Raw genomic sequence first — 17757 nt, 5'->3', positions numbered from 1 at the left:
AAGTCAATTATAAATTGGAATCTCTTCACACGGGTGAATTTCTTCCAAGATTTCGCGAAAAAAATGTCCCGTTATGTTGAACGTGAATAACAATAGCACAAGTCACAACCGAGCTGGTAAAGCAGCCCTCACTGGTACAGGAATTTCTTTGTAATCATCACAGCAACTCTTGCTGCTGCCATTGCTAGTGCTGTGTTGAGTGGTTTAATTTACAAATCCGTGTCATCATCCAATCCTTTCAATCCCATTCATCCAGAAGATGCCGTGATCAAAACCTTTACTGTTGGAGAGGCCACAATTTCGAAAGGATCACCTGTTTCACTTTGTGCATCTTCTTTAGGTGACAATAATTCAGTGTGTAGCGTTGATAATTTGTCATTAACTAGCTCAATTATGGAATCTCCCAAATTGAATGACACTTTCACGTTACTGGTTTCGTATGTGAGTGATTTGTCTGATTATTCCACTCTATGTTTGGTTCAACATGTGAGAAATCCAACAACCAAACAAGATGCTTTTATTTTCTATGGATTGGTCATGTATTCTCCAGTGTTGTACTTTACCACTCATTCCTTTGATGTGTTGAATGCGATTGAAAACCCAGCCAATGATGGATCGAGCTACTTGCTGTTGGGCGTGAAATTATTTTACAAACAAACAAATGGTGCGAAAGTGAATGCAAAGTTTTTACTGACCTATGTTCGTTCCACACCTAACACACCACCTGCTTTTGTCAATCATTTGAAATCTGTGGTTGTCAACTTGGTGGTCGATGGAATGACTTTGGTTGAATTGAGTGTGAACGCCAACAATGTGGTCGGTCCACAACTTGTTCAAAATGGAAATTCAGCACAAAATTTCTATGCAAACCAATTTACAATTGCAATGGCAAACTCTGGAAGAGCATCTGAGAAGACCTTATTTGCCTTATATTTCAACTCTATTCTCAATGACAAGTGTCAATTCATAACCATGTCCTACGATAACTCGACCGAAACGTTGTCTCTACTGACCGCATTAACTGATGGTCCTACTGGTATTGGATGTAGTGTTGGTTTAACAAGTTTCACCAATGATGCATCTACTGTTTTACTCTTTGAATTCTTTAGCAGCTGTGACCATTGATTCCAACACTGGAGCCATGACTGTAAAATCCAAGATAATATTCAATCTCAATTATCGTGATATTTTGAGTAGTGCAAATCCTGGTGCTCTCTTCGCTGGAAATGATAATGCTGCAGAATCCAAACGTTCAACCCAGTTTTTCGCTCTCTATATCAGCAAGGACTCGAACTATGCATCTCTCTCGAGAATTACTTGGAAATGAATTCTCGACCCATAGATTAATTCCATTGAGAAATGCCATGAAGAACCCTAGGATTAGCTTTATAGATGACAAATTCTGTCAAATCACGTATGAAGATTCCGCAAGAAATGTCTATCGTACCGTTATGGTAGCATTCACTTCTGAAAGTGATTACACCATTTCAACTGCTGTGGAAGGAATTCATTTTGCTATTGGACCATTGTCTCCCTCTTCGTGGAATGTTATGACTCCAAATAATTGCTTGTTTGTGCATTCCTCTTTTGCAGAGTCCTAACAGTTTGTCTTTCGATATGGCTGTTCTGTCATCTCCAACCAATTCGTTTGGAGTTATTGGAATTGCAGCAGAAGATGGTAAAAACGGAGCTGAAAGTTGTCACTGTTGGAGTTACTCCTTTGGGAACCTTTGGTGACAAATTTATTCCTGGTATGAAATATTATGCTATGAGTAAGGGAAGTGGCTCTCGATTGACCATTAGCCCTCCTTTTGAAACCTTTGGATTATATGTCGGTAGAGCTATTAGTAAGAATCAATTATATATCGAGTTGTCAGAAAGAGAATTTTAAAAAGTGTCAGGTTGACAATATCCATAGAATTTTTAGGTCTTACTGTGGCCATTAGTTATTAAAATCACAAGTGCTTTTCCTTACTTACCAACAAAGTACCTGCATTTTCTTTTTTGATTCATCTGCCAACTGTCATGTAAATGTCACCAACAAATTTTCAACAGTTTTCATAAAAAAAATAATCACCCGTCGAGTATGGCCATGAAGCTAACTGTCTCCATTATTGAATGCAAGAATCTAATCGTGGGAGACTTGATTAGCGGATTGGCCGATCCCTATGTTGTAAGTATTTACACAATAAGCATGAGTCATGATGTTATATGTTCTCTCTCGGAATGTGTATTTCAACACTGGCACTGTCGTCACATTATGATACTGCCATGGTGCACTACTACAATTATTTCATTATTAATAATTTCATTTTGACAACTTTGAAATTTGATTTGAACATGTCATCATCATCATGATAATTATTTCTTCACCAAAAAATACTTTTAGATTGCCACCATCAATGCTCCTGCCAAAGAAATCCGAGAAAGTGAAGAAAAACTCTTTCCTTCTCCATCAGCCATCATTCGAGATCATAAATCCATTCTAGCTCAACCCTCTGTGAACTTGCAGATTACAGATTCCACAAATTCTTCATTTACATCACAACAACCTCTTGTTCCAAATATGGTCATGACCACAACAACACGAAGAGTTTCATCCGCTTCAACATCACCTACTGTGAACACGGCCAATGTTCGAGGAAGATTATCCATTGTGAGCAGTAAAAGTTATTTGAATCATAATCAATCACCAAGTCCTACAACGAATAATGCAATGAATGGATCTGTGGTATCATCGGTGAATGATTCTTCTTCTCCTTCACAAATCAATGAAATGACAAATGTCACTTCGACATCGACCAGTTCAAACTTGGAGTGTGACACTACTCATCGACAGGAAGAAGAGAATATTGGAAAAACTAAATCGTCATCAGCAAATACGCCCTATGTGAACAAGGCTCCGTGTGACTTTAAGAATCGAAAAATTATTGCACAAAAAAAGACTGAAATTATTTATAATACTTTAAATCCAATATTTACGAATGAGTTTTTGACTGTGGATAATATTAGAGATGTTTTAGTGATAAAAAATTGGTTGTTGACTTTGGAAGTGTATGATTATGATTATGTGAAATATGATGATTGTAAGTTTTTTGTGAATTATTATTGATGATTGAAACAATGATTCATTATTGAACAACACTGTATTCTGTGAATTTTCAATTTCAAAAAAATTTACACTTGGTGCAACACCAAATTTCACTCCATTGTTTTCATTAATCACACTTATTGTGAAAATATAGACCTGGGAAGTGTTGAAATTTCATTGGATCAAGTCCAAGTACTTGAACCCATGATATTAACCATACCACTCGAAGGAGTTCCTCACGGAGAAATAACCATTGATATTAATCTTGGAGAAGAATCACAAATATTTGGAGTGGATATTGAAAAAGTCATGTCACGCCATCGTGAAAAATTACATGGGAAAGGTCTTCCAAAAGTTGTGCATGACATGTTTGTTTTTCTTTCAGATGATTTATCGACTGTAGAGGAGGGTATTTTCAGAATACCAGGAAAAGTAGACAGTGTGCTAGCTCTTAAGAAACTCTATGACAAGTGTGAAGATCGAGAAATTAGAAATTTTATTTTGGAACAAGAGAAAATCATGCTTCAAGATATAGAGCAAAAACAGCGTTCAAGTGGAATGGTGAAAATTGTAGCCTCTCTTTTAAAGGATTACCTTAGATCACTACCTGTACCTCTCTTGACCTATGCTTTGTATGATGAATTTGTAAATTTGAGTGGCGACCATGATGAAGCCATTCTGGAAACTGTACAAAAGCTTCCACCATTGAATCAGCATTTACTGTACTGGCTCTTGGCTCTCATTGACCTGATCATTGCCAAGACGCAACAAAACAAAATGACTGCTTCAAGTTTAGCAAGCGTCATTTCTCTCAATGTGTTGAAAAGAAAGGAAGACAAAGCCAACCAATCTGCACTTAATTTGGAATCTGTCAGACTGGAAACAGACAAAGTCATTAGAAGTTTAGAAATACTCATTACCAAGTACAAGACTGTGCTGTACCCTTACTTTTCAAAGACATTCACGTTTTTCAAGTGACCCTCCCACACCTAATGTGGTGTTCATTCACCATTTGACCATAATTACTTTACAATTTGTATTAAATAAACTATTGCCCACAAGCAATATCCCAAATTGGGTTTTTATATGTTATGTCTTTTTCTTCTCTCCTCATTGATTTATTCATCCATCTTCAAAACGACCTTTCTCTCGCGACTTTCCTCAAAGCTCTTCTCCAAAGCATAGTTGAATTCAGAGAATTTGAATGTTTCCATAAATGCCAACAACTTCTTGTCAACAACAAGTTTGGACAATTCATCAATCATCTTCTTTCTCTCTTCCTTGGAATGTGTTTCAACCCATTTGGTCATCCAGAAACCTTTAAGTGTAATATTATTAAAAATGAAAGGTCCAGTTGGAAGTGTAATTGGTTGTTTTGACATTCCTCCATATGTCACCATGACACCGTCGTCAGCCAAATATTTGGCAACAACACGAGCAGCCTCTCCACCAACACAGTTCAATGCCAATTTTGGTTTTGGCATGTCCGATAATAAACGGTTCATTGAAGTGTTGTTATTAGAAAATGAATAAGGCATGACAATATCAGCTCCTAAGTCCTTCAATCTTTGTACGGTTAATTCATAGTTTGGTCTTTGTCTTATTAAGTTAATCGTTTGAATGCCACGCATTTTAGCCAATTGAATGACCAAAAGTCCGACCATGCTGTTGGCTCCGTTTTGAATAATAACATCACCTTGCTTCAAGTCAACAAAATCATTGAGAAGTCTATAAGCAGTACAAGGGTTAACAGAGAGAATTGAAGCATATTCAACTGGTAAATCTTTGGAAACGGTGGTAAGATTATCAGCTTTACACACAAGATGAGTTCTCCAGGTTCCCAATCCTGCACTGGATGGAATAACATGATCACCCTTTTTGATACCAGTTACATTTGATCCCACTTCTTCAACAATACCAACACCTTCGTTACCAGGAATCGCTGGGAAGGTATTTGGTCTTCTACCATAAACTCCTTGAACTGTGTTAATATCTGCTTGATTGATTGGAGCAGCCAACATTTTGACAACAACTTCGTCGCCTTTAACGGAAGTATCAATGTTAACATCATCAACTCTGAAATTCAAAATGTTGTCAGGATTGATGAAAGAGATTTAATTTTTGTGTTAATAAGTTTGATGATGATGCGAGTGGGCAAGATGAAAGCATTGGGCAAGTTCATGTAAAAAAGATGATAGTGATGATTTGGTGATGAAAATAATTTTCATTTTGGATATTCAAAAACAACAAATTAATACTCGCGGATGTGCATCAATGTCCAACACTTACTTCAAAACTTCCAAAGGATTACCAAACTTTTCAAAACGAACAGCCTTTGATTGTATTGTTGCATAGAAACAGGCTTGTTGTTTTGAGAGAACAGAAAAGTTGTTGTTGTTGAAACGGGAGAGAAGTTGAAGAGAATTTTTCATTTTTTTTAAATTCCTTACAAAAAAATTGTTCTTTCCTTTTGATCGTGATTATATTATTATTAATTATTATTTTCCACCTATTACATTTGCCGAATGAGATCTTTGAAGAGGTTCAATTATCATATAGAAATGAAGAGAAATTTGTTTTTGATTGGGAATGGTTATTTTTCATCAGCACCAATGAGCTCTTTCGCAGCATCTCGTCTTCACCAAATCTCGTATTCCAATCATAGACACAACAACAACACAATGAACTGCGTATATTCCAATCAGCAAGTACGATTATTTTCAAAAAAGAGTAAAGATATTGTGATGGATTCAACTTCTAACAAACAGCAAAACGCAGAAAAGTTTGACCCTTCTTCTCTGTGGTACAAGCTTCTCATTCCTGTTGCTGTCGGAGCCATCTATTGGTACATTAAGAGATGGGAGAACGACAAGGCAAGAAAGGATTTCGGCCATCTCCGATCCTATCTAGAAAAGTATCAAGACCAGATCACAGAACAGGCTTTTAATGCTGGGGTTGAATCATTGATGCACGAAGAGCATCGGGATATCATGTATGAAATCATTGGTCATTCCAGTGAAACTGGCAAGTATTTGGTAGAGTCTTCTTTGGCATCTATTCCACTCTTTGAAATGAACATTCGAAAAATGGAGAATGTGAAATTGTTAAGACCTCACCCAACTGTTGATGGTTATGTAAAATATGCATTATTTGGTGAACTTTGGACGCTGGCAGAGCAAGAATCGTCCACAAAGTTGAAAGCTTCAGGAAAGAAATGTTTAGATTCTCGAGATATTACTCTTAATCTTCATTTTCCAATCAAAGTTTTGCCTAAAACAAAGAATGGATCTGTTTTGGGCCATTTAGAGGATAAACCACTAGTTTATTTGAGCCTTAATGTCAGGATGAAGGCGATTGACAGAGACTTTTCGGTTGAACACAGGCCAGAGCTTGTAATTTCAAGAATTTCTATTTCTCCAATCACAACATATTTCCCAACAATACAGGGGCTAAGAGAACAACGCGTTTTCGACGAGATTGAAATTGAAAAAGCAATTGCACCAAATGGTATTCATCATGCCTCAGATGGTCTTCATAATATCACGTTTCAATTTAATTTTTACGAGTAATCGGAAAAGTGTTTTTTCATGGTTTTAATAATTTAGGCGGACAGCATTATTGTCGTTTAACATGAATGGGGTAATGTCAATTGTGGAGTGGGTGGAAGTAATTGGTTGAGACCACTCTGGGAGTAACCTGGCCAGCTCAGTAAGAGAAGAAGTTGATGAAAAGAAGGTACTACGTATGTCTAACTTAATTCGAAGACTTTCTGCATTTTCCTGTTGCTGGGTATCAAATTTTAACCAAAATGAAAAGATTTTGGATTTTTCTTTCATCAACTGTTCATCTCTGTTATAACCAAACACACCTGTTACGATATATTCATTCTTAAATTCACTTCTTGAAGAGGGCACTATGGAATGATTGATTGGAGTTTGGAATGACGAGCCAACAATGGTAACATTTGTGAAAATATGAACGCTCGAATGAAAAACCTGCTCGTCCAAAACTATATTCACATGCACGCTGCCATTGATCTTGAAGTAATTTTCAATGCCAATTTTTGGAAGAACATTGGCTGGATAGCTTTCATGAGAGGTCATTCGTGTGAGAAATGGACCTGGATATTTGGTTGGTGTAATGACACCCTTCACAGCATGCGGTAAAATTGGATGATTCGACTCTTCATTCGCTCTCGAAAAAGGAGGAGAAATATTCAAGCCTTTCAACAATACTTCTTCCTTACTTGTGGAAGGGCTGATAATAAGCTGATAGGAGTGAGTACTTTTCAACGGAGAATTCACACCATTGGTATTAAAATGGAAAATGTGTTGAAGTGAGGCACGCTTTGGATGCAATTTTGTGAAAGCCTCTCCTCCATTACCATACAATAACACTGTAATGAGGGACAAACACACAACAAAGAGTACAACAGAAGTTTGAGACATGTCTCTCTTCTCATCCAAAAATAATAAGGGTAACACCAGACACAACATTAAGAACACGGTCACTGTTACCAAAACTGCCACACCATAGTCTGCTTCGAGTGCTTTTCCCATTCTACCGCTCATTGGTATGAACATGTCATACATTTGATTGAGAATACCACATAAAAACGCTAACCCGCCCAAAGAGAAGACGATGGAGAGTCGTGGAATGACATAGTAAGCCAAAAGTAGGCATGTAGTGGTCACTGTGAAAATATATCCTGATGGAATATTGAAATAGGTGAGAAGTGCCAGAAACGCAACGAATACACATGTCACTGCATCTCTCATTCCTTGCGAGCTGAGTTCATAAATGAATTTTCTTGTAATTTCGATGGAAGTGGTGTAAATGAAAAGTAAAATACATCCAAACAATGCAACGCTAAACATGGGGTGGAAGGCAAAGAACAACATTCTCTTCTGGTTCAACACTAACAAAATTGAGAGACCCATATTGGCTGCTAGTCCAATGAGTAATACCAAGAATAGGAAAAGGAGTGAGACTAGTCGATCAAACAGAGAATATACACCCCTAGAAAACATGGAAAACGCCAATACAGTAGCAGCCAAAACAAGAATGGAAATGTTCATGACCTTGGCTGTTTCCATACCATAGGTTGCAAAGAACAATCCAAAGACATCAAAATAGACAAATCTTTGAATGTTGGCCTCTTTGGTCATTTCTTTCTCGTCAAAATGAGCGCTTGCAAAATGAGAAACAAAACTCTGAACATTGTCTCCCATGTGTTGAATTCCACCTGACTCATAAGCACTCTCTGCATCCAAAGAAGTGTGATACACATATCCATTTTTGTAAAACGAAATATCAATTCCAGTTAAATTGTGATTATTATAAATGTAATAATCAGTAGCTGATGGAATGATATTTGCTTGAAAGACATCTTGACCAACAACGTTTCCACTTGCTCGTTTCACAGACTTGGCAAATTGTTTTGCCAAAAACAAATTCTTAATTTGAAATGCAACTTCTTTCGAGGCAGATCCAGCAGCTTCTAAATTCAAAAAGTATTTCACATCTTGTGACCATGCATGTTGAAAGAATAATTCAGCTCCCAACAATCCAACTTCCTCAGCTCCGTTAAACAAAAATATGACACTTCGTTCAAGTTTCAACTTGCCATCTCGTATTAAACTCAATAAATTGTGAAATGTTTCAACCATACAAGTGACAGGAATTCCATCATCATAAAAACCTGGAGAAGTCGATCCAGAATCAAAATGACTCGAAATTAATAAACCATCTTTTGCTGCTTGATGTGGAGGATCAATTCTCACTAAAATATTTGACAAATTCGAATAATGTGTAAATAATTTACGTCCAATGATTTCAATATAACAATCACCAGATCCGAACTGTTCTTCCAATCGTACAACATGTCCATTCACTTCAATCATCCCATTTCTTGATAGATGGCTCGTGTCAGTAATGGTAAGATTATTGTCAAAAGAACCTTGTTTCATCATCAAGTTCAATAATTCTGTTTTCAAAAAATTGAAACTGATCTGTTCTTGAATGGTTCCAACGACACGTGGTCCGAGTTGAGTGGAAAATTGTTGTAAGAATTTGAGAGCACGATCTTCACGAAAGGCATAATACTGAGTGGTCGAATCATTGGCTCTTGGAAGAAGACCTTGATACACATAGGCAAGTGACACCACAAACACTGCAAGAAGGAGAGTGAAAAGAGGATTCGAGAAAGTGTGATTCCATGTGCGCTGATGAGGCGAGGACATTTTTTTGTGATCGATAATGATTGTTGGAAATGCTTGTTCTTTCCATTCTAATCCATTAAACGTATTACCAAATGACAAACTGTGAGGCAAAGAGGTAATTGGATGAACATCTTCGAGTCTGAAAGTGAGGACAATCATTCAGGATACTTTACAATTTGGAGGTTTGTCTATTGATTTGAACCATAAGCATGACCCTTTCCAAGCGTCGACTATGAAAGAATTTGCAAGAAGGACCCTCCGTTCTTTCAACCAACAAACATCATCACTCATTCGTTTCCTTACTGACACTGCAGAAGCAAAGCATTCAATGTCTTTTGTGCAGCTCACATGGGAAACCATAGAAATTCATTCCCGTCTTTCACACAGTTGCTGGATCCAAAGAAACGAGAATCTTGCACTGTACCAAGACTGGATACACGCGTTTGTAATTCGCAACACTAGAAATTTCATGAACAACAATAAAAAAATGAAACGATCAAAATCCTATTCCTCTGTGTTTAATTTGGAGAATGAGGAGCAAATTCAAGGACTCTATGAGTTATCGGAGGAAGAGAAACTAAATATTCAGCGTAGAAAACAAATTGAACATTTTAAAAAGGAAGTAAAACAGCTTAGAAGATATGTGGAGGAAATTAAAACTTTTCGGGATCAATGGGTGTGGGTCAAATATGCGAGAAGAGTTGTGATGATCACTCACTTGATAACGGCAGTGTATATTATTGCAGAAAAAACGTTGAGAGTTTTAAATATTTCTTTGTATCGAACAGTTTCTCATCAATTATCGTTTAGTCAATTGATGAAGTCTTGGATGCAAAACAAATTTGAACAAAGTAATTCACTACAAAATTTAAAGGATACATTACAAAAATATCATGAAAATGTTTCAAGACAATATCAAGAACAGAAGCAACGAAGATCAGAGTATTTACAATATTTAGCCTCTCTACCACCAGAGTCGTTAAACAACCAAGTGTCATCCACACAAGGAGGATTGATAAATTATATTTCAAGTCTATTTGGAAGTGGTAGTAGCACCAGAAAAGTGTCAACCAATATTTTGGATTTTATGGACCCATCCGATGGATTGACATATTTTGGAGAGGACGGAGTTTTTGCTTCGTATTTAAAAGAGGCTGATAGTAACACATCTGCTTTCAATTCGTTCACATCACTAAAGAATGGGCATTTTACCAACACCATGGCACGAAGTATATTTGCTTCCCAAGGCTTTCGAGCTATTGCAAGATTATTTTGGAAGGAAACATTGCAAAGTAGTTCTCTCATTTTCCTTGTATATTGGTTTGGTAAACAGAACATTCAAAAGGTAAGATCTTTCATGTGACACCATGTGAAATTAACTTGCTACCGAAGAGAGTATTTGCAACCATTTTACTCTTTCTATTTAATGTTTATGTGTTGGTATTTGACATGCATTCTGGATCCTCAGCAAGATTTAGAACCATTTTGCGCTGGAATGTGATTTTTAATATTTTGTCACTCATAACCTTCTTGCTCTTTAAACAACATTTGAATATTACTACTGAATATTTTGACCAAAGATATCTGAAAGATTAGACTTTATTCATTTGGGATTAAAAGTAAGGCGAACATGGTTCATTCCTCTGAAAGTAACGAAGGCTCTAGTCTTGATCCTCTTGAATGCCAAACCATTTCTTATAGTCATAGAGTCTCACTTCATTGAAACGAAGAGCTTCATACACCAATGGGGCATCATCATTACCGCTTGCATTCCAACCACAGTCATTTGGTGGATACATAAAATAATCATCCACACTAACAGTTTGGAATTCTTTTTGGTTCAATAATAATTCTTTTCCTCTGCTCTTCAAAGGAACAAATGTTTCATTTCTGAATGATGCATACTTTCCACCAAGAGGTACATCTCCAAAGGCGCATCCGTTGTTTCTAACACCAGCATTTTCTAACAATTCTTCAGCAACTTGAATCCATTTACGGAAAAATATGAGTGGTTCTTCATGCTTTTTTTCTAATTCAAACATTTCAAACGGATGCATGTGTTGATATTCCATAAAGTGTGACTTGTAGTAGGGATTGTGTTCTGTTTTGATATGCACTGGATATTCCTTAAATATTCCACCTTCACCATATTCCCTTATGGTGTGCTGTTTTTCCAAATCATAATATCGATAAATATAAACAGTAATTTCTCGTCCTTTCATGTGCTCAGGCCATCCACTATCGATAGATAATGAAGACACTCTTGGTTGATCCTCTGATTTTACATTCAACAGTATTGAATTTTCTACACTTGATCTTTCCACACTCAACTCTGAAGCCGTATCGTCACTATATTCAAGAATTTCTGATGAATGCTTTTCTTTCCAGTCTTTCAACATGTATGCTTTCATTCCAAATTTACAACGGCTCAAAAAGAAGTGCTTTGCAAGAATATCAAATGCTTTTGGAACGTCATCGATGTCAACAGAAAAATGTACTTTGAAATCTGGTGCGCGATGAGTGGTCATTGCTGTTGATATGATGAACAAGAATTATATCAAAATTACATGTATGCTTACTTACCCTGAGCTAACCAATATTTATGTCCCTCCGCTGATCTCTCGAAATATATTCATATTGGAATTAAAAATTTTTTCCAATTGAATAAATTACAAACCCGTATAAACTCTTACGAATCCATTTGATGCCCCAGCATAATAATTCTTCAATTGATACATTTTACTGGTATCCGATAAAAGGCGACCATAATTAAAAACATTATCCACATCATCTGGCTTATCTTCTTCTTCCTCTTCTCCTCTCGCCATACGAAGTTTATATTCATCATCAATGAAGAATGGAGTTTGTTCAATAGACGTTGGTCCATGATCATCGCGTGTCGAGTTCGTGCTGGCAATCATTTTTTCGTTTAGAAATTGAACTTTAACAAAAAAATGAGCAAAAAGAGAAGCAAATCAAAGGATGCTGGTTCATCCTTGGCTGATTTGAACCTGATTAGAAAAGCTAAATATTTGAAGGAGAAGGAAATGCTGCAAGATTTAGAGAATGCGAAAAAACGAGATGTTCCGATTCAATATATCACTTTGATCAAACAATATGATGATGGATCTGATGATGAAGAGATTTACATCTCATTAGATTGCATGTTGCAAATTTTCAGCTATTTGACTCCTTCTGAATTGTTGTTACATGTTGGTCTTGTTTGCAAATCATGGTATTTTCTTTCGATAAGAACTAACTTTTTGTGGCAAAATTTGTACTACTCAGAATTTGGAGACGAATCTTCCAGACCAGTCTATGATGCCATTATTGATGAGAATGATGATTCAGAATTTGATGGACAATGGAAAAAAGTTTATGGCTATAGAGTCGACTTGAGGAATAAGTGGTACAATAATCATCCTGATCGAATCGGATATTTGGACATTTTACATTCCGAATATGCAAGAAACAAGAATAAGAATACTAATAAGGGAGAGTTATTCAAGAAAGATGCTCATTTAGCTTGTATTTCAGAAGAAGATCTTGTAACAGAAGACGCAAGTGACAAGAAACTTTATCGTATTGATCCTGCGGATAGAGCGCAAATTTCAACACTTTGTCTTGTTGGAAGTGACAGACTTTTGAGCGGTGACGCAAGAGGAGTGATCAAATTATTCAATCTTAGGTCGTATCAACAAGTGAAGAAGTTCGTAGGAGCTCATGATACATCCATTTCCAATATTGTGTGCATACTCCCAGAGCAACAACTATCAGAATCACCAAGCCAGGTTACCTCACCAAGCAAGTTCAAGCTAGACCCAAATTGTACATACTTTTTATCAACAAGCTTGCATTCGTGTGATATAAACGTCTGGCAACTTGAGACAGGACTCCTCTTGAAGAAGCTCAGAGGAGAACATGTTGTTGAAACATGCTTTGGAGCAACCACCAAAATGAGACATCCCGTCGTTGGCATGAAAGTTTCCAAGTTTTGTGGACAATACGTGTTGGTGGTAGTTTCTCTTAAAACAATTGAAATTTATGATCTTACCACGTTTGTGCTTCTGAAAATTATCAAACCTTTTTACAAGCCAAAACAAAAGGGAATATTACAAAAGAAACTCATCGATGCAGCCATTGAAAAATTAAGAGGTGAATACGACAGTGACGAGGAAGAACAGGGAGATGACGAATTTGATGATGATACAATGCATGATGCAGGCCACGCTCCAGCAACGACTATCACCAAGTTCGAAGTTCTCGATGATAACAACATTGCTATTGTCTCTGGAGATCAAGTAATTCGTATCTATAACATGAGTCTGTCTTTATGCATCAAAGCAATTGATATGAAGAAGACAAAGGTATTGGACATTGAAAACTACAATAGACCAACTTCATTGGAGAGCTTTAAAAAATTGTATCGCAAGTTCAGCGCCCATGAACAGATTATTGTGACTGGCATTTACAAAACGAACATAGATGGACAATTTTGTGCTACTGTGGTTATAGGCTCAAACAGTGATCCTTACAATTATGCTGCCTCTAACACCAAAACATTTATCAAGTATTTTGATTACAGATTTGGAATTGAAAATCCAGTAAGAAGTGTAAAATTAGAAACTGTGAAGAATAGTTACGATTATTATGGATATGGATATAGTAGTCATTCAAACTATTTCGATGACGACAAGATAATTATCAGCACCTATTCTGACATTTGCATAGTTGGTAGAAAAGATGGTATTGTCAAACAATCGATTCAGTATCCATTGAACCTCACATACAACGTATCCACTTATTATGCAGATGAACGCTTTTTGATTATTGGAACATCCTTTGGCGGAATCATTGCCTTAGATTTTGGTGGCAATTTGCTATATTGGAGTAATCTAAAAGGAAGAACTTTGCTTGACGAGACTGTGACCACCTCTTCAGCAGAACAACCGGTGCAGGTCATGGACGAGTCTCAAGATTAGCATTCCAAAAAAAATACTCGATCATCTTGTAGACAGAGCTTTTCCGAATTTATGATCAGAATCCGATCTTGCTAATATCATTAATTTCTTTTTATTAAATAATTGCTGATCCAAGTAGTTGATTTTTGAGTTTTTATTGAGATCATCATTTCTACGAAATATTGCAATTCGATCATCAGTTCAAACTTGAAGACTTTACATCGTTCCATAATCAGCTGTATGGGAAACAAACAAGCTAAAAGTAAACATAGAACCATCATAGAGTCAACATCATCAGCCGTTAATTGTGCAAGAATGTATCAAGTATACTGTGCAGGAAGCAAAGCTTCGAATGAATATCCTCCAACAATAAGTAAGTGATTATTATTCAAAGCGTTGTCCGGAAGCAATTACTTGGTGGTATGAATAGATCCTGAAAGTACGGATTTTGATCCCATCAGCCCCATGACTTTTGGAAATGAAACAATTAGAAATGTAGCCTGCGGTTATCGGTATGTTTTGATTCAACTCCTCTATTTATTCTCATCTTTTGACAGATGTTCGTTCTTTCTTACTGAATCAGATCACCTTTACTCCTGCGGCCAAAACAGCTCAGGAGAGCTCGGATGGGGATTTTCGACAGAATCGTATCAAGAATTAGCCAAAGACAAAACAATAATTCCATCATATGCCATGATCGACTACATTTTAAGCGGTGATACATTCACTTTCTTTGTCATGAAAGGTTAGTTTGAATGTAATGACAATTTATTGAACTCAAGTTAATTAGATGGAACTTTTTTGAGATGTGGATCAAACTCAGAGGGATATATTGGAGCAGGAACAGTGTCATCATTACCAACTCCCACAGCTGTTGCAAATCCTCCATGGAAGTCAAATCGTGTGGACAAAATTTCTTTTGGATATTATCATTCAGTGGTATTATCAAATAATGTTCTGTATCAAACAGGAAAAGTTCCTGGCTCTGAAGTTTGTAATGAGTACAAGCCCGTTGAATCTTCACATTTGGCAACTATAGGAAAAATTGTCGATGTTGCTTGTGGTGTGTTCAATACTTTTTGTATCAATGGTGAGTAGCTATTGTCATCACAATTGTGGTGTTGATAACCATTGAAACATTTTCTCAATTTTGATTTAGATAAGGGAGAGCTTTTTGGAATTGGACAAACGACACATTATGGAGAATCTCGTGTATGGACAAAAATGAATGTTAGTAGACCTATTGCTAAAATTTTCAGCGGTTCTCTTTCTGCCCTTGCACTCACTTATAACGATGAAGTGATGTGCTTCGGTGACAATGGAAGTCAGGAGCTGGGATTTGGAAGTGAAGCAATTCATGATTGGACGTTACATCCAGAGTTAAGTGGAATTGGAGTGCGAACTATTGGAATTTATACATACCAGACAATTTTTATAACAAAAACAAATGAAGTTTACGTGGCAGGAAATAACACAAGCCAACAGTTAGGTAAGTCTTTATCAGAGAATTTGAAAAAAGATCATTGAGCACCTTGGTTTTTGGCCATTTAGGTCAAATTGAAAAGAAAAATTTGCAGCGTCATCCAACATTAGAAAAATATTGCCGAGAACATGTTGGTATGATACCTCATGTGACAGGAGGTTTTCAACACATGATTGTTTATTTCGCAAAAGACAGTAAGTGTTCAATTTTTACAGAGTTCATAACCTTTAATTTTGTTAAATAGCAAGAAAATCTCTTCGGTTCCAAGTACTTCTCCACAAGGCTGTTATTAATCATTCGCTCTCAGATATTCTCATTGAATGTGGACAATAAGACTAAAAGAAATAAACGAAGAAAATTATGGCTCCTTAACGTTTTTTCATGTTCTACATCTACACTTTTGTATTCTCGATAACCTTAAAAATGTTTGACAAAAAGCCCCGCCATCATTGTTTGTAAAGTCATCAACATGGTTAAAAAATGTCACAACCAACTCCTCTCATTCATGACACCAATGAATTTATTGACATCTTTCACTACATTTTTCAATTCATGGAAATTCGAGATATTTACCCTCTCCGCAATGTCTCGTTGTTTTTTCTCAGGTAAGATGTTGTACGATTTTAACCAATGAAATTTTGAATAATTATTATTATCGCACTGTGCAGACTCATCGAACAATTAAAAAAGTATTACATTCGTCCTGGTATGTATAAGATGTCCAATTGATAATGGTCTAATGATTTAAAATGATGATTGAAACAGTGTATGAAATCGGAGTGGTGTCTTGTCATCAAGATCAATTACAAAGTTTTGTTCGACAAATTCTCCAATCAAAATCTGGTTTAATTCCATCCATGACTGATGAAGATCGTCAAGCAATGCAACGTGAAGTATTTATTGAATTGAATGATGGAGATCGATTGGTGGACATTCGTAGTAATGATTCGACATCTATTCAAATTTTCGAAAGAATTGAAAAACAATTAATTTTTAAACAGGATCGATTTCGAGTCATCTTTTTTCCCATGTTATGTAAATCGGAGGCGACTTTAGCTGTGGATGAGTTGAATCGATTAGAGGGATTTATTTTTCTAAAACAGGAAACTTTGGATGCATACAAACAAATGCCAACAGGATGTCAATTTTGTGCTACCTTTCTCAATGATGGGTTTACATTTGAAATGCAAGAACCAATTCTTGTGACCACAGGAAATGCTACTTTGAAAACTAACGAAAGTCTTGCTGTGAAAAAACGAGATCAGGACATTATTTCTCTCATCAAAATGCCAGTCAAGTCATTTGGATATTTCCGAATGGAAAAAGGTGCAAATTCAGAGCAAGTTCAAAAAACCTTACTTGACTGTACCATGTATATCATGCAACATTCAAATAGATGCCTTCAATTAGACCATTCTCAATATTCGAATCGTATTTCCGAACAAGACACGAAAAATAATTCAACGATGAAACTCATTGAGATATTAACCTATATAGCAACATCAAAGATGAAACATCCACAATTGGTTGAATTTGTCACTAAATTATTTCAGAACCGATATTCCTATTATAATTTACTCATGACCAATGATACCAAGTATTTCACAAAACGAATTTGTTTCTTCCATTTACCTTACAACTTACAATTTAAATTATTGAAAGAGTTTTATGGAGCTTTAATGCATAGTCATGGCTCTCTTCTAATCAACAAGGGAAAATGTCAAGTTTCACATGTGACTTTAGAACCAGGACAAGATTGTCTTGAAGTTTATTTCTTGCAAGAATGTGCTGAACAAGTACCAGGTCGATACAGCTATGTCTATAACATAGTGATGAAACCCTACGCGACTCGAGTGAGGTTTTATTTATCAAGTGAAAAAGTAGAATTTATTTCACAACGTGCCACAAGTGTGGAATTGAAAGAATGGGGACAACACCCAACGAAGAGTTCCAATGTTTGTTTGTTGGCATGATCATTTCTAGAGAAATACAAGCTGTCAT

At 36.3% G+C, this 17757-nt stretch overlaps 11 protein-coding genes across 11 annotated transcripts; 8 read left to right on the top strand and 3 right to left on the bottom strand.

The window, feature by feature from the left end:
* Positions 1 to 63: 63 nt before the first annotated feature.
* Positions 64 to 1125, top strand: C9374_003688 (uncharacterized protein; the record flags this gene model as incomplete). The annotated part of the gene is made up of 2 exons (XM_044693243.1): positions 64 to 82; positions 164 to 1125. The coding sequence occupies 2 exons, from the start codon at positions 64 to 66 to the stop codon at positions 1123 to 1125; spliced, it is 981 nt and encodes a 326-aa protein (XP_044555818.1).
* A 170-nt stretch (positions 1126 to 1295) lies between these two features.
* Positions 1296 to 1601, top strand: C9374_003687 (uncharacterized protein; the record flags this gene model as incomplete). Its single annotated transcript, XM_044693242.1, has 1 exon — positions 1296 to 1601. The coding sequence occupies one exon, from the start codon at positions 1296 to 1298 to the stop codon at positions 1599 to 1601; it is 306 nt and encodes a 101-aa protein (XP_044555817.1).
* A 485-nt stretch (positions 1602 to 2086) lies between these two features.
* Positions 2087 to 4069, top strand: C9374_003686 (uncharacterized protein; the record flags this gene model as incomplete). The annotated part of the gene is made up of 3 exons (XM_044693241.1): positions 2087 to 2173; positions 2390 to 3086; positions 3246 to 4069. 3 exons carry the CDS (start codon positions 2087 to 2089, stop codon positions 4067 to 4069), a joined length of 1608 nt encoding a protein of 535 aa, XP_044555816.1.
* Positions 4070 to 4209: 140 nt separating this feature from the next.
* Positions 4210 to 5523, bottom strand: C9374_003685 (uncharacterized protein; the record flags this gene model as incomplete). The annotated part of the gene is made up of 2 exons (XM_044693240.1): positions 4210 to 5167; positions 5381 to 5523. The coding sequence occupies 2 exons, from the start codon at positions 5521 to 5523 to the stop codon at positions 4210 to 4212; spliced, it is 1101 nt and encodes a 366-aa protein (XP_044555815.1).
* Positions 5524 to 5772: 249 nt separating this feature from the next.
* Positions 5773 to 6660, top strand: C9374_003684 (uncharacterized protein; the record flags this gene model as incomplete). The annotated part of the gene is made up of 1 exon (XM_044693239.1): positions 5773 to 6660. The coding sequence occupies one exon, from the start codon at positions 5773 to 5775 to the stop codon at positions 6658 to 6660; it is 888 nt and encodes a 295-aa protein (XP_044555814.1).
* A 24-nt stretch (positions 6661 to 6684) lies between these two features.
* Positions 6685 to 9333, bottom strand: C9374_003683 (uncharacterized protein; the record flags this gene model as incomplete). The annotated part of the gene is made up of 1 exon (XM_044693238.1): positions 6685 to 9333. One exon carries the CDS (start codon positions 9331 to 9333, stop codon positions 6685 to 6687), a length of 2649 nt encoding a protein of 882 aa, XP_044555813.1.
* A 466-nt stretch (positions 9334 to 9799) lies between these two features.
* On the top strand, positions 9800 to 10908 carry C9374_003682 (uncharacterized protein; the record flags this gene model as incomplete). The annotated part of the gene is made up of 2 exons (XM_044693237.1): positions 9800 to 10657; positions 10705 to 10908. 2 exons carry the CDS (start codon positions 9800 to 9802, stop codon positions 10906 to 10908), a joined length of 1062 nt encoding a protein of 353 aa, XP_044555812.1.
* Positions 10909 to 10973: 65 nt separating this feature from the next.
* Positions 10974 to 12233, bottom strand: C9374_003681 (uncharacterized protein; the record flags this gene model as incomplete). Its single annotated transcript, XM_044693236.1, has 3 exons — positions 10974 to 11842; positions 11896 to 11925; positions 11990 to 12233. 3 exons carry the CDS (start codon positions 12231 to 12233, stop codon positions 10974 to 10976), a joined length of 1143 nt encoding a protein of 380 aa, XP_044555811.1.
* Positions 12234 to 12266: 33 nt separating this feature from the next.
* Positions 12267 to 14294, top strand: C9374_003680 (uncharacterized protein; the record flags this gene model as incomplete). The annotated part of the gene is made up of 1 exon (XM_044693235.1): positions 12267 to 14294. The coding sequence occupies one exon, from the start codon at positions 12267 to 12269 to the stop codon at positions 14292 to 14294; it is 2028 nt and encodes a 675-aa protein (XP_044555810.1).
* A 219-nt stretch (positions 14295 to 14513) lies between these two features.
* On the top strand, positions 14514 to 16089 carry C9374_003679 (uncharacterized protein; the record flags this gene model as incomplete). The annotated part of the gene is made up of 7 exons (XM_044693233.1): positions 14514 to 14646; positions 14704 to 14785; positions 14831 to 15018; positions 15064 to 15363; positions 15433 to 15762; positions 15825 to 15950; positions 16001 to 16089. The coding sequence occupies 7 exons, from the start codon at positions 14514 to 14516 to the stop codon at positions 16087 to 16089; spliced, it is 1248 nt and encodes a 415-aa protein (XP_044555809.1).
* A 147-nt stretch (positions 16090 to 16236) lies between these two features.
* C9374_003678 (uncharacterized protein) lies at positions 16237 to 17729 on the top strand (the record flags this gene model as incomplete). The annotated part of the gene is made up of 3 exons (XM_044693232.1): positions 16237 to 16361; positions 16425 to 16462; positions 16522 to 17729. 3 exons carry the CDS (start codon positions 16237 to 16239, stop codon positions 17727 to 17729), a joined length of 1371 nt encoding a protein of 456 aa, XP_044555808.1.
* Positions 17730 to 17757: the final 28 nt, after the last annotated feature.

This window comes from Naegleria lovaniensis (genome assembly GCF_003324165.1).
Source record: "Naegleria lovaniensis strain ATCC 30569 chromosome Unknown tig001, whole genome shotgun sequence".
Lineage (NCBI taxonomy): Eukaryota > Heterolobosea > Eutetramitea > Acrasida > Naegleriidae > Naegleria > Naegleria lovaniensis.
Note: the sequence above shows the minus strand (reverse complement) of the source record. Positions and strands in the feature narration are given on the sequence as shown.